The sequence below is a fragment of the Macrotis lagotis genome, chromosome X, assembly GCF_037893015.1.
Source record: "Macrotis lagotis isolate mMagLag1 chromosome X, bilby.v1.9.chrom.fasta, whole genome shotgun sequence".
In the NCBI taxonomy this organism is placed as follows: Eukaryota; Metazoa; Chordata; class Mammalia; order Peramelemorphia; family Peramelidae; genus Macrotis; species Macrotis lagotis.
Window position 1 is genome coordinate 327,058,670 of NC_133666.1, and position 16,088 is coordinate 327,074,757.

General features: G+C 37.4%; 1 protein-coding gene across 2 annotated transcripts in view; it reads right to left on the minus strand.

The window, feature by feature from the left end:
- Positions 1–5,120: 5,120 nt before the first annotated feature.
- MOCOS (molybdenum cofactor sulfurase) overlaps positions 5,121–16,088 on the minus strand; it is a 113,807-nt gene continuing 102,839 nt past the window's right edge. For both annotated transcript variants that reach the window (XM_074204611.1, XM_074204610.1), the window contains one exon: positions 5,121–9,192. In XM_074204611.1, the coding sequence (XP_074060712.1) occupies positions 9,067–9,192 (126 nt within the window). In that variant the 3' untranslated portion in view covers positions 5,121–9,066. The remainder of the gene's footprint in view (positions 9,193–16,088) is intronic.

A 16,088-nucleotide genomic window follows, 5' to 3' on the forward strand; every position in this document is an offset into this window, starting at 1 on the left:
TTGACTCATAGTAGAGATGAAGCACACATCCCTCCACTAGAAATCTCTTTTCATACTGACATTGCTCCATTTATGAAGAAACTTTGAGTTGAGAGAACCCTCTATCCTGATAGTCATTAAGGTTTTTAAATTTCAGAATCATCAATTATTCTCCATTCTCCCTGATTCCCTATATTATCTGGGAAGTCATTCTTCATTTGACTTCAGAAACATTTCTCTTAGGTATCCCCCTATTTCCAGTTACATAATCCTTAGCCTAGGTAAAATCCATATGACCTCTTGCTTAAACTATTCTGATAATTTCCCAATTCTCTCCCTGCTTCCAGGATCTCTCTTCTCCAGCTCATCCTTCTTACATATGCCAGAATCATTTTCCCTAATGCACAGTTCTGTTTTGTTACATTCCTGCTCAAAAATCTCAAGGAAATCATTATTGCTCAATGTTCTATTATCATCTTCTTCTTTAGATAGGCTTTCAATTTCTTGGTAATTTTTTTGCCCTACAATTCCTAGTTCAATGATCCTTCTGCTTCAGATGATTAGAAAAGGAATTCTTAGCCTGGCACTGTGGGCCCTTTATAACCCATTTATCTAACTTCATTTCACTTTACTCCTATCCCACTTTCTGTTCCAATCAAACTAGACTACTAGTGATTTGGCTCTAATCTCATTCATATCCTGTGTATTTGCATCCTTGGAACTCACATCATCATCATCATCATCATCATCATCATCATCATCATCATCATCTCTACATATTAAAATCTCTCTCCCTTCAAGGCTCAACTCAAGTTTCATCTCCTCCATTAAGCCTTCTTAATTTCCCTCCTGTCCAAGTTGAAAATGATCTATTTATAGGTCATAGGTGACTCAGATAGGATTACACTGGGCTGCTTAGAGCTGATGGCACAGGTCTTCAGGGCCTGAGACTCAGCTCTGCCAGTCCTTGGTATCATAGTGATCAGAGGAAGTATATTTTCTGATGAGGAAGAGGCTACTCTGATGGCTGCAAGGAATGACTTAGATTCATACAATATACTAACCCTAAAGGCAACTCCAAGGATTAAGAAGAATCCCAGCCTATTCTTTTCCAACTCTGACAAGTAACTATGAATAGGACAGTAGTTCAGTCATCTGGTTTTGGTCCCATGGACAGAGTTGTCCTAAGTTGTGGAATCCATTCCTAGCTGGTGCCCCACTGAGCCCATGAATTAGTTTACTCAAGAAGTGTTGTAATGTTTTCTTTCCTTCAATATTCAAAATTTCCCAGAGTATTTTGGATAACTGCTGTGTATGACATAATTTCTTAAATACTTATTTGAATATTTGTATACATTCCAGTTTGAGTTAGCTCTAATTGTTAGTTTTTTCTTTATCTCAAACTTTTAGTCTTCCTTTCAGTAACTTTCACCCACTGCACATAGTTATATTCTCTGGGACCAAGGAAAAATGAAGAAAACAAGGAAACAAGTATTTAATAAGGACCTAATATGTGGAAGGCATTGTACTAAAAGGTTTAAAAAGATCTCATTTGAGTCTTACAACATCCTTGGGAGGTAGGTACTATTATTACCCTCCATTTTACAGTAGAAGAAACTGAGGCAGGCAAAAGTTAAATGACTTGCCCAGATACCAACAGCCAATATGTGTCTGAGGTGAGATTTGAACTCAAATAATTCTTTATTTCTTTTTTTTTATTTATTTAAGGCAAAGGAGTGACTTGCCCAAGGTTACACTGCATTTATTAAGGCATTTATTAAGTGTCTGAGACTGGATTTGAACTCAGATCCTCCAATTCCAGGGCTGGTGCTCTAGCTACTGGGCCATCTAGCTGTCCCTCAGAGATTTGGGTTTCAGAGAGCTGAATTCAAGTCTTGCCAGTTCTGCCAGGCGCTTGATGTATGGCCCAGTAAGTAGTATGCTAGAGCTAACCCATACTGGCTTTTTCTTTAAAGAGAAAATTTATTTATTTATTTAAGGCAATGGGGTTAAATGACTTGCCCAATTTCGCACAGCTAGGCAATTATTAAGTGTCTGAGGCTGGATTTGAACTCAGGTCCTCCTGACTCCAGGGCCGGTGCTCTATTCACTACACCACCTAGCTGCCCAAACTCAAGTCATTAGATTCCAAGTCAGCATACCATCACTGTCCAGCCTAGGTACCTCTTCCATACAACTACTTTCAAATACTTGAGGATATCATTCTAGATGATTCTCCCCAAGTCTTCTCCAGATTAAACATCCCTAGGTCCCTGAGTCCATCTCCATATGATATGACTTCCAGTCTTCTCGTCATCCTAGTATTGTTGTCTGAACATTCCCCAACTTGTCATGGTCACTCCTAAATGTGGCTCTTAAAATAGAACATAAGAGTTCCACTGTGGTCCAACCAGGAAAGATGAGATGAGATTGTCCCCCTATATTGAACATTGACACTTTTAATGCAATCCAAGTATGAATTAATTACCTTTGTTATCTGCCAACTCATACTGATGACTATCTAGGTAGGTAGCAAAATGAATAGAACATTGGAGGCAGGTCAGAAAGACCTAAGTTCAAATATGATTTCAGTTAGTCATTGTGCAACCCTTGGCAAGTCATTTTAACCTATTTGCCTCAGTTTCCTCGTCTGGAAATATGGGTGCAAATAAAAGAACCTACCTCCCAGGGTATGGATCAAATGAGATAATTAAATAATAAAGTGCTTAAAACAGTACATGACATAATAACACTGTATCAGAGTTAACTTATTATTATTATTTTTATTTCATTATTATAGAGGATGAAGTCTGCCAAAACTCTCAGGTGCTTTTCACAAACTATTGTGTAATGGAATGTTCCTCACATTGTTCTCTTGAAGTTAATATTTTTCTAACTAAAGTTTAAGACTTGACACTGATCTCTGTTAAATTTCCTCTTATTGGATTCAGTCTATTCTTCTGTGTTAAGATCTTTTTGGATTCTGACTTTGTCACCCAACATGTTAGCTAATACCTCTCTGAGTTTCATGTAATCTGCAAATAGGATAATATGCCATCTGTAACTTGTGGATTAGAATCAAGGCTTTGAGTTTTCACGTGCCATATTCAGTTTTGTGAATTTCTCATTCATCATCTCTTGTGGCTTGTACAACAACCTATGGTTAAATACCTCATGGTGAAGATCAGAATTCTGAATTTACACAGAGGGGGCTCAGTCTTGGGAGCTTTATACTTGTCATCTTTTTGGCTCATGTTCCAACCCAGGGTTTCCCCTAGGAACATCAGAATTTGGGTCATTTAACTTCCTCCCCCTTCTCAAGGAACACTAAAATTTGCCTTGTGTCTAGGTCCCAGGAGAAAAGAAAAAATATTGTCATAGAACATATAGAAGAGAGGTCATTTCATCCAACAAAAACAATGCAAGGATTTACACAAAATTCCATAAAAAGTCAGAACAACTCTGCTTCCTTTCCCAATGAACCTTACCTCTACCAGGGTCTTAATATAATCCAGCAGACTATAATACTGTCCTTGAGTTGACACTTTCCTAACCCAAAAGGAAAACCATTTTGGGGTTGCTAGAGTGTTAAAGCAAGCCTCCTTATTCAACCTCACCTTCCACTGGTTCCTAGATAGTCCTGCAGACTTATAGTACTACCTTGGGGATAAAGAACTCTTGCAAGGAGAAATCACTTGAGTTTGCTAAAGTGTCAGGAAATAGCCTTCCTCACCCCCAGAGACTTTTACAATCCTATAGATTTATAGTACTATGCTGGGATTAACTTTCCTATCCAAGAAAGAAAGTATTTTGAGTTGCTAGGCATTCAAGCAACTCTCTTTCCCCAGAATATCATCATTCTTATGATTCTCTCTGAATGTATGTTTCTATCCCTCTGTCTCAGTTATTTTCTCTTCTCTCTCTCTCTCTCTCTCTCTCTCTCTCTCTCTCTCTCTCTCTCTCTCTCTGCCTCTCCACTGGCAAAGAATAACATCTAAGAAAATACAAGAGAATCAGGAGAGCATCTATTCCGCATCTATTCTTTCATTTAATCAATCAATAAACAAACATTTCCTAAGCAACTACTATGCACCATACACCAGTTTAGGCATTGGGAATATAGAGGCAAAATGAAATAGGGTCTTCTCTCAAGGAACTTACAATCTATTGGGAGAGAAATGTACCTAAAGAAGCATATATTTAAAATTACAAAATAAATTTATAGTAGAAAAGTCTTAACAGCTTGGAGGAAGGGCTGATTTTTTTTAGGAAGCAACCAGGGATATGTGACTTGCCTAGGATCACCCAGCTAGTGTCTAAAGCCAGAGGAGACTAAAATTTTTAAATAATTTATAACATTTTTTACTTGAACAGATGTTAAGTTCTTGCTATATATATAAAACATTGTGCTAAGTGCTGAGGAAGTGCAAAATTAAGTTAGATTTAATCCTTTCCTTTGTGGAGTTTACAAACTAGTAGGTCCCTAGAATAAAGTTACATCTCCTTCCCTTCAGGATCCAAGGTGGGGGACCTCTGCAGGATCAAGTACCTTCTAATACTATCATTCTTTAGCCACCATACAATGTGTTCTCTTCAATATCAGTCACTAGTCAAGACCCTCCCAATACCATTTAACTGAAATTTACTTCCTCAATATAATTTTGACCAGTTTATATCACCTTAATATCATTGATAACCAATAAAACTGAGCTTTGACAAAGGAATATTTACTGATATTTATCAAATCTAGGAAAACTTTTATGAACTGATACAGGATAAAGTGAGAACCAAGAAGAAAAGGTATATGATAAGAAAACTATAAAGAAAAACAACTTTAAAAGACAAGAATTTTGATCAACATAATGACCAAATATAATTAATTCCAAAGGACTGAGACTAAAATATGCCTCTTACATACTGACAGAGAAGATCAGCCCAAGATGCCTAGTAAAATATACAGTTTTATATGTAGCCAATGAAGAAACCTGCTTTGCTATGATTTTGCCTTCTTTTTTCATTTTTCCAGTGGGAAGAAGAGAGGAAAATAGGAATAGGATAGAGAAAATGAGAGGGGGGGGAAATGATTCATTGAAGCATCTTTTAATGCATAAAAGGGAACAGAAGGACAAAAATAACCACAGGCTACAAGGATAGTTTTGTCAGTTGCTCATTGAATTTATTATATATTTCAAACAAAAGCAGCACATGATAAAGATCTGAAGTTTCATATACAATCCTCTCCCTCTGTTATGTTATTATACATATTTATATTATTTATACCCATTTTATTTGGTTTGTTGAGAATAAATGTCTTGCCTGAAAACAAGAAACTCAATTTCTTTTAAGATCACCTCAATCTCTAGGGAGAATGGGCACAAACTCAGAAAACATCCTGACAAGGGGTTAATACATCTCTGGCAAGTCCTTTTTGGGGTTTTATTTTATTTTATTTTGTTTTTGCAAGGCAATGGGGTTAAGTGACTTCCCCAAGGTCACAGAGCTAGGTAAGTATCTGAAGTTGAATTTGAACTCAGGTCCTCCTGACTCCAGGGCCAGTGACAAATTCTTTTAGTAAAATTTCCTTTTTTTTCATGGTTCCTTCATGCTTTAGACATAGTGTAGCTTTTCTGCTTGGGTATTTAAGAATATTGTAGTTTTATTTTCTCAGTGGAACTAGTTTGCCCTTGACTCCAAATGCAGACTCTGCTGTTCAACATTGTTGTTCCAAGAATTTCTAGGCTGTCACTGAAGTTCACAAGGTTGTCTTCTGGACAAGTAGGTGGAGAGGAGGCAAATATATTCTCCTCTTCACCTTTCCCCACTGAAATGATTCCCTCTCTGGGACTTGATTAGGACTGCTTCAATCCAATTCAATAAATATTTATCAGGCATCGATGAATGACATGCCAGGCACTATGCTAGGTACTGGGGATACAATTTATAAAAAGAAAGACAATCCCTGCCCTACACAAGCTTACAATTTAAAGGGGGAAACAACACATAAAGGGAGACAGGAAAATTGGGAGGAAGGCAGGACACTGGGAGTGTCTTGTTCAGTGGAGCTGAAACCAGGCAGGGAAAATGCAAATGCAAAGTGAAATGATCTGAGAGTCTAGATTCTGCCTACTACAAAGAAAGACACTGTTTCTACCACTTACTATCCAGACACTAGAATGCTTGGGTTCTGAACTATTTTATAGTAAACCTTTAAAGCATGATGGGGTCCTCCTCAGCCTCATCTCTAGCTGAGATGTCTTTAATTGATTTATTCAGTAGAGGTTATTTCACCTGGTTAAGAAATCAGGGTCAAAATATTCTGTTAATTGATTCAATCAATCCCTGCCCTTCCTTCTATCTGTTCAAGTTGTCTCTTCCCAATAGAATATAAGCTCCTTGACATCAGAGCCTATGGAATTTTTAGTTTTATATGCCTAGTGACACATAAATCACTGTTGATTGAATTAATGAATAAGAATTTATTAAATGCTTACTATCTGCCTAGCACAGTGTTACTGGAAGCCAGTCAATAAATATTTATTAAACACTGAATGGTGTGAAAGGCACTGAGCAAAGTGCTGGGAATGCAAAGAAAGGAAAAGGCAATGTGCAGATAACTAGGTACAAACAAGCTATATTAAATACAGGATGAATTGGAAATGATCAAAAGAAGGAAGGCTCTGGAATTAAAAGGGATTTGGAAAGAATGTCTGTAGAAAGTGGAATTTGAACTGAGACTTGAAGGCCAGGAACTGGTTGATTGACTGATTGAAGCAATGAGAGGTTTTTTAAGGAGATTGGCCAAGAAATGGAGGAGAGATTAATATGACAGGTTAAGTGGATGGTAACATCAAGTGACAGTTTGAGAGTGGAGGAAGGGCAGCTAGGTGGAGCAGTAGATAGAGCACCAGCCCTGGAGTCAGGAGGACCTGAGTTCAAATTTGACCTCAGATACTTAATACTTGCCTAGCTGTGTGACCTTGGGCAAGTCACTCTTAACCCATTGCCATAAATAAAATTTTTTAAAAAGAGTGGAGCAACACTGAGAGTGGAGATGGGGAGAGATTGAATTTTAGAATGAGAGAGAAAATAACTGAGAGAACAATCAGCTGGAGAGAACATGAAGTTAATGTAGAGAAGGGCCATCTCTTTGGTAAAGACTGAAGGAAGGAAAGAAATAGTGAGGCAAAGGGTGAGAACAAGGAGTTGAGTTGACTTGTTCTGCTTGATACCCAAGGACCAAAGTAGAAGGAATAAGTGGGAATTGCAAAGCAGAAAATTTAGGCTTGATGTCAAAAAGTAAACATAGCATTTAAAAACTAGGACTGGCTTATTTGGGAGGCAAAGGTCCTAAAAGTCTTAAAGCAAAGGCTAAAAGATTCCTTATGTGTGTGGTAATGAGGATTTTTCTTTCAGATATCATTAGGGAACTTTTTATTTTTCTGACTCTAAGATTGTGTAATTATGTAACATGCTTTAGTGCTAATGGCTATTGAACATCTTTCCTTGTTCTGAATTACAGGAACAAATCACTTCCTGATCTTGGTGTTGAATCACCGGTCAATTTTGTCCCCCTCTCATCAATTTGGATCTGTAAGACCACTTGCTTTTATAATCTACAAAGAAAAATTATTTATATAATTCAGCAGAAATTATGTGTTCATGCTGATTGATCTACTCTAATTCTACTCTCACTGTCATCCCTTGGTTAATAAATGGTCTGAGTCTCAGCATTAACGATTTAAATGGCAGAAGTCAGCTCATCATATTTGAAAAATAGTTCTCCATGTATTAAAATATTGACTTTTCAGATGATACTGAATTTAATTTGTACCAAGTAGTGTTGAACCTGGCTTTCCTATTATAAAGTTCTCCCCAGGAAATCTTATTAACAAAAGTATTAACTCATAAACTGAAAAGAATTAGAGCTTGGGAAGTCTTAAAAATAGGAAATTCAGATAAAAGTACTGGACTTCCAGGCCAAAAGACCTGGCTTTGAATCATATCTCCAGCACTTACTGGCAACATGACTATAAATAAGGCTCAATTTTTCTACACCTCAGTTTCCTTATCTGTAAACTGGCAGTGATAATATTTGTACTATCTACCCCATAGCATTACTGTTAGAAAACTACTTTACAGGCTAGAGAGATCACAGTTATATGCTGTTACTATTCTTTTTGCATCTTTTTTTATAAAATAGGCCAAGACAAGAAAAATTACCCCTCCTGAGAACAATGAAAAGTCCATAAAAGAGGCAAAAAAGGACATTTGGGGAAAATAATATCTTCTATAATGTAACATTGCATCAAGATTTTAAAATCTAAGCTTTTAAAAAACACAGTAAGAAAAAAGTGATTATTGAAATGACTGTACTGGATGTGAGGAAAAATACAAATGTGTTGTCCTTTAATGTATAAAACTGCTGACCCACTTTTTATAAGATAGACCATTATCATTTAGTCGTCCTTGTACCAACTTAGGGTAGATACTTGTGAGAGTCTTCTTGATCAAGGAACAGAATATATTACATAACTAAGGAAAAATTTTCCTCTGAATAATGCCAATATGTTAATTAGTAGGCATTTACCATTCTTCTTGATAGCAAGGAGACAGTGGTTAAAAAATTCATCATAAACCATAAAAATAGTACAAAGTGCAAAATGGAATATCAATAAAAATATAAACTAAAATTTCTCAAGTACTTTAATAAACATCTGCTTATTTCAAAATATTATACAGTGAAATATAAATTCACAATTAAACAAGTGACTATTTTGAATAATCTTAAATTACATTTAGCCTAATTCTCTTTTCCATCTCATTCCCTTATTCTACTGGCATAAATCTATTCTAGCTATCACTGGGGTGTCATTCAGAAAAGGAAAAGGAGGAAACACTCCCCCTCAATCTTCTACTCTTCATAGGAGCATTTTCATCTTGAGAGCACTTATTGAAGAACTGAGTTAACAGTATGTTTTCGAGAGTAATTGCTATTTGTAATGAGGATCATAGAGTCAGCTGAGAAAGACTCAATTTGTGCCTGCAAATGTTGCCCTGAATGTTATCATCCAGAAGTCAATCCATCTCTTAAGAGCTTGGTAAAGAATAGTTTTCTGTATCTTTTAACACAGGAAGCAACTGTGATCCCACTGAGAGGAAATGTGTCAAAGCTGAATCTGAAAGCTCATGCATCAAGTATACCCCAAAGTTAACCTGGAAAACAAGAAAAAGATTTGTTTTAATATTATTCTTATTACAATAATAAACTTCAAAGAAAGTAATTAGAATAATTAATAACAACCATTTTAGAAAGCAATTTTGAATTATATCCAAAGAGTTACTAAACTGCTTATACACTTTGACTAGTAATACCACTACTGGGTTTATTTCCAAAGATGATTAGGGGGCAGCTAGGTGGCACAGTGGATAGAGCACTGGCCCTGGAATCAGGAGTACCTGAGTTCAAATCTGGCCTCAGACACTTGCCTTTGGCAAGCCATTTAACCCCATTGCCTTGCAAAAACTAAAACAAAACAAAGATGATTAGGGAAAAATTAAAAAATCTATTTGTTCTAAAATTCTTAGAGCAAGCTCTCTTTGTGGTGACAAAGAACTGGAAATTGCAGGGATGCCCATCAATTGAGGAATGATTGAACAAATTGTGGCATGTGATCATTATAGAATATGACAGTGCTATAAGAAATGATGAAGTCAACAATCTTAGAAAAATATAGAATTGCACAAACTAATGAGTGAAATGAGACAAGGTAACATTGTATATAGTAATAGCAATATCATTTTAAGAACAACTTTGAGCAAATAAATCATTTTGACTATTATAAATTCTCAAATACATACAAAGAACCTATGAAAGAAGATACTTTCTATATCTAGAGAAAGAACTGATAAATATAAATATGTATAGGATGATTTTCATATTTATACATTTGCACCTATTGATAAACATCTCTACAGCAGGAAGGGTAAGGAGAGAAGAAAAGAAAAAAAGAAAGCTATGTGATACTTTATATATTTTAAAAGAATAGCAAGTTGTACATTATAGATTTACAGCTTCACATGCAATTCTTTTTTTCTTGTTTGTTTTATTTCTCAAGTTCATAATAAAATAAATTATATATACATTTATATTGATATACATTTGCATATACACATGCATGCACACACACACACACACACATGCATGCACAAATTCTTCCACATCCCTAATTGGTACAAAGTAGAATTTAATATATAGCAAAGAAGGTTCACTGTTTCATTATCTCATTATGTGGCACGCATTGCTAACAACCCTCTAAATCACAGAATGGCAGAATTGAAAGGGACTTTATAGCTCACTTAGTCTGAACTGGAAATTCTGCAATCTGCAACTCTGAGCAGAGAAGTCACCATTTATAACTCTTCTATCTGTCCTTAAGTAGCCCCCTGTGTTATCACTATTTTTTCTCCTTCTTTTGATCCTCAGCCAAATACATTCCATCCTGTGCTGCTTGGCCTTAGAATCATAGGATCATATATTTAGAACTTACCTAATCCAGCACCTTCATTTTATAGAACAGGAAACTGAGACTGGGAGAGGTTAAGTGACTTTGCCCAAGTCATTCAGAGCAGTAAATGAGACAGATCTAAAGCCAAGACTTCTCTGTCTACCTTCAACCCATCCTTCTGTTGAGCCACAATTTCCTTACATCTTTTAAACCAACCCTACTTGCTACTCCTCCAACCCTTTTATCTATTCTCTTCCTTTTGAATAAAGTTCATCCTTCCAGTGCCATATTCCAGAAGAGTTCCATTTCACTAAATTTCAGCAGTAATTTTAAAGTCAAATTTGTTTTTTTAAAACTAAGGTTGCCTTGAGGGCGGAGCCAAGATGGCAACAAGACAGCAACGTCTCTTAGGTGCTCTCTCATAAAACTTCAAAACTATGGACTCTAATTAAACTTTTGAGAGACCGGACCCACAAAGGGACCCAGAGAGGCAGTTCTCCTACTCAAGGTAACCTGAAAAAGAGCAGAAAGGCTCTGCTCCCTGGGGTCGGAGGGGTGGCCCTCCAGAGGGGTGACCTGCCAGAGCAAAAGAACTTCAGCCTCCTGGAGGCAGCCCCAGGGCACTGGGAGATGAGGGTCACAGCAGTGGGGGAGTCTCCTGAGCCACGCACCCAGGGAGCACTGGGCACAAATTGGGGGAACAGTGGGGGAGCTCTGCCAGAGCGAGCAGGTGAAGCCCAGCCCTCAGGGCACACAGTGAGCTGCTTGGCCAAGGCAGTCCAGATCCAGGAACAGAAGCAGGCGGAGCCAGTAAGCAGGAGCCCCCAGAGCATGAGCCCATTGAATCTAGAGAAGGGAGTGAAGAGAGAGAGAGACTGCAGAGCTCTGTCCTCTGCCCCTGGAACAGGACTCTGGGGCTCTGACCACATTCAGAATCTGATCAAAGTCTAGGCCCCCCCATAGAACAGCAGGGGACCCCTCCACCTCAGCCCCGTGGCAGAGGGGGGCTCTTATGGTCATTCACAGACCAGGAGGGAGGACAGAGCCTCATACACTGAGACCCTTGTGGGAGTGTCCCAAAAGCTCAGGAAGCACCCCCAAAACAGGCTAAGGCTGGGAAAATGAGCAAGCAGCGAAAAGAGGAAGACCATTGAGAAATATTTTGCATATGAGCCCAAGAAGGATGAAAATACTCAGTCTGAAGATGAGGAAGCACAAGCTCCTGCATCTAAAGACTACAAGAAAAACAGAAATTGGGCTCAGGCTATGACAGAACTCAAAAAAGACTTTGAAAATCAAATGAGGGAGTTAGAAGAAAAACTGGGAAAAGAAAGGAGAGAGATGCAGGAAAAACATGAAAATGAAGTCAGCAGCCTAGTCAAGGAAATCCAAAAAAATGCTGAAGAAAATAGCATACTAAAAACCAGCTTAGGTCAAATGGATAAAACAGTTCAAAAAGTTATTGAGGAGAAGAATGCTTTAAAAAGCAAAATTGGCCAGATGGAAAAAGAGATAAGAAAACTCTCAGAGGAGAACAAATCCTTCAGACAAAGAATAGAACTCAAGGAGATTGCTGAATTTACGAGAAATCAGGATTCAATACTTCAAAACCAAAAAAATGAAAAATTAGAAGAAAATGTGAAATATCTCATTGAAAAAACAACTGATATGGAAAACAGACTTAGGAAAGATAATTTAAAAATTATTGGAATACCTGAAAGTCATGATCAGGAAAAGAGCCTTGACATCATTTTCAAAGAATTACTACAAGAAAATTGCCCTGATATTCTAGAAGCAGAGGGCAAAATAGCAATGGAGAGAATCCACCGATCCCCCCGAGAAAGAGATCCCAAAAAACCAACCCCTAGGAATATTATAGCCAAGTTCCAGAACTCCCAAGTCAAAGAGAAGATATTACAAGCAGCCAGAAGGACACAGTTCAAATATTGTGGAGCTGCAGTCAGGATCACACAAGACTTAGCAGCAACTACATTGGAAACTCATAGGACTTGGAATATAATATTCCGAAAGGCAAAAGAGCTTAGAATTCAGCCAAGAATCAACTACCCAGCAAGGCTGAATGTCCTCTTCCAGGGGAAAAAGATGGACTTTCAATGAACCAGGGAAATTTCAAATGTTCCTGTTGGAATGGCCAGAGCTGAACAGAAGGTTTGATCTTCAGATACAGGACTCAGATGAAGCATGGAGATTGAAGGAGAAGGGGAAAATATGAGGAACTTAATGATGATGAACTGCATGTACTCCTGCATAGAAAAATGACACTGATAATACTCATATGAACCTTCTCAGTTAATAGAGCAGGTAGAGGGAGCTTTTATAGTTGAAGCACAGGAGAAAGGTGAATTTGAAGACAAAATATGGTGTAAAAATGGAGTCAATAGAAAAAAGGGAAATGTGATGGGAGAAAGAAAAAGGAGAGGGGGGGAATAGGCCAAGATATCTCATATAATAAGTTTTTTCTTTATTGCAATGAGCTATTACAATGATATGGAATGAGGGAAGGCAAGGGGGAATGAGGGAATCTTCGCTCTCATCAGAGGTGTCTAGGAGAGGAAACAGCATATGTAATCAATGGGATATAGGCATCTGGAGTAAGAAGAAAAGGGGGGACGGGGAAGGGGGGGATGTGAGTGATGGAGGAGATGATGGACCATGGGGGGAGAGTGGTCAGTTATAACACATTTTCCTTTTTACTTCTAGCAAGGGGCTGGGATTGGAAGGCCTGTCCAGGACCATAGGGCCAGGTATCCACCTTGGCCTTGGCCCCAGGACCAGGGATCTGTCTGCTGTGCCACTTAGCTACCCTACAGCACAGTCAGAGTGAAAGGAGAGAGAAAATATAGTACATGGTAGTGGAGAAATACGAAAGGAGGGAGTTGCGATCAGCAATGGCAATGGTGGAAAAATATGGAAGTAACTTTTGCGATGGACTTATCATAAAGAATATGATCCACCCACGACAGAGTTGTTGGTATTGGAACAGAGACTGAAGCACATTTTTGTTATTATTATTATTTGGGGGGTGGGGCAAATGGGGCTGGGTGGCCTGCCTGGAGCCACATAGCAGGGTGATCTTTGGGTGTCTGAGGCTGGAATCAGGACCTGGTGCTCCTGGCTCAAGGGCCAATGCTCTGTCTGCCACCCAGCCACCCCTACTATTATTATTATTTTATATTATTTTGGGTCTTTTTTTCTTTTTTTTGGTTTTTGCAGGGCATTAGGGTTGGGGTGTCTTGCATGACACATGGCTGGGTGATTGTTGGGTGTATGGGGCCAGATATGGGCTCGGGTACTCCTGACTCCAGTGCTGGGGCTCCGTCCATTGTGCCACCTGGCTATACCTACAATTATTACTATTATTTTTTAATTTTAATTTTTTTCTCTCCCCTTTATCGCTTAATCGAGTCTATATTTTGGGGGGAGGGGGTATTCTGTTTACTCTTAAACAAGAATATTTTATTAATGTATAAAAAAACATTATTTGTACAAAAAGAGAATAAATAAATATAAAAAAGACAAATAATATATGTCCCGAGATGACACTATTAAAAAAAATAAGGTTGTCTTGTATTAGCTATAGATTGTATGTATATTTGTATAAAAATATAAGTTTTACTTCTGCATCTTGTTTTTGGTTAAAGTGCCTTGTAAATTGCTAGTCCTCTTTACTATCTATCTTCTTCTCATGTTTTACCAGCTCCTCTCCCTGAAAGCACACTTGGTAATCTATGTGGACAGGGTTTCTCCCTTTTTTCTTTCCTTTCAGTTAACTGACCTCTTGATTAGCTACCTCATTCCTCTTCCCTTTCTGATATATTCTTTTTTTTTTTAACTTCTGCACCTAACTTCATCCCCTGGTCCTCCCACATTTACCACAATTCAATTCTTTTTTCTTTCTTTCTTATCCTATAAAGTTTCCCTTCTTGAAATGCTGTGCTGTTCCCAGAAACAAAAGCCATTCTGTGAAGATCAAAATGCACCAAATTACTAGTGAATTGTGCACATATGTGCACAAACTCTGAATTTGTTATGGGGGAGGGGAGAGAAGATAGAAAATAAGAAAAGTTACTAATTAGAATTTTCTATGAGTTTAAGAATGGATAGCAAAAAAAATTTTTGATTAATTAAAGGGAACAACTTAAGGATATATTTTATGGATTTAAATATAAGTAGTTGATGTGAGCCACAAGATGGAGGACTTGACATTCTCTCTCTCTCTCTCTCTCTCTCTCTCTCTCTCTCTCTCTCTCTCTCTCTCTCTCTCTCTCTCTCTCTCTCTCTCTCATCCCCACAACCTCTTCAAGGTCTCCAAAACATAAATTAAGTGGCAAAACCTACAAGAAACCATAACTACTGCAGAACCAGAGCTGCAAAACTCCAAACTGCTGGTTTCAGACCAAAGAAATAAAGAATGGGGGAAGCAGAATGAGAAAGCAAGCAAGAGAAGGAACGAAGTTACCAAAAATTTCAGGAAGAAAACTCAAAGATTTTGAATACAAATAGATAAATCAACAGGAAAAACAGAAACAACAGAAGAAAATGTGTCTTCCAGATATAGGATACAAGTTCAGGCATCTATGAATAAATATAAATAGTTACTGAGAGTTTAATTAATCGCATTGAAATCTAAGATTGTTTTAATATATCACTTCATTAAAAACAAATTTTGTTATATTTTATTATTTTCAAGGACTCTTTTAGATAATATGTTGAAAGAATTTGTACAATCACTTCCGTAATGTACTTTCTCCTTCCCACAGAGATCCAAGGCTAAGTAATTTTACATTTGGAAGAAAAGGTAAACTGTTAACCAACTAGATAGATAAAATTATGTTGGAGAAGTCACAGATGACCTTCAAGTGTCAAAGATACTAGATTAGAATAAGGCCCCTGATTAAAAAGGGGGGAAAGAAATATTATGAGAAGGAATTGGTTTGGGAGACAGTTGGTAAATTTTCCCAAATTACTTTCCTAATTGCCTCTAAATCTTCTTCACAGTTATTAAGATGATTCTCTGGTTTGTCAGCAGCATGAAAAACATTTTCTCTTCTTCGTGCTTAGTAGCATAGTGGATCAAATTAACCTCACTGTCAGTTTCACCTCATTCTTCCTTTATTTCTATTGTGTTATCCTAATTTCCCTTCCCAGACATTAGTACATTAATGGTTCCTCAAAATCAAAACTCACTTGTATCTACATTGCAAATGTATTTACTAAGATACATTTAGATTCTTCCCATGATTGAATATAAACTTCAGGGCAGTGACTTTTTTTTAGTCTCTATCCTCATGGCCTAGTAAAATACCTGGAATAGAGTAGGTGTTTAATAAATGCTTGCTAATGGATGAAATGGAGTATTTGTCATAGCCAGGTAGGTATTATAATAAGTAGCATGCTGGCTCAAAATCTGGCCAAAGAACTTACTAGATAATGACACTGACCAAGTCACTTAACCACTTTCTACTTTAGGTCCTTCATCTAGAGAGTTGTTATGAAGATCAAATAAGACAAAATGTGTGAAGTTTTTTTACAAATCTTAGTGTTTTATAAATGTAAACTATTATTTTATATGGTTAAAGCTTT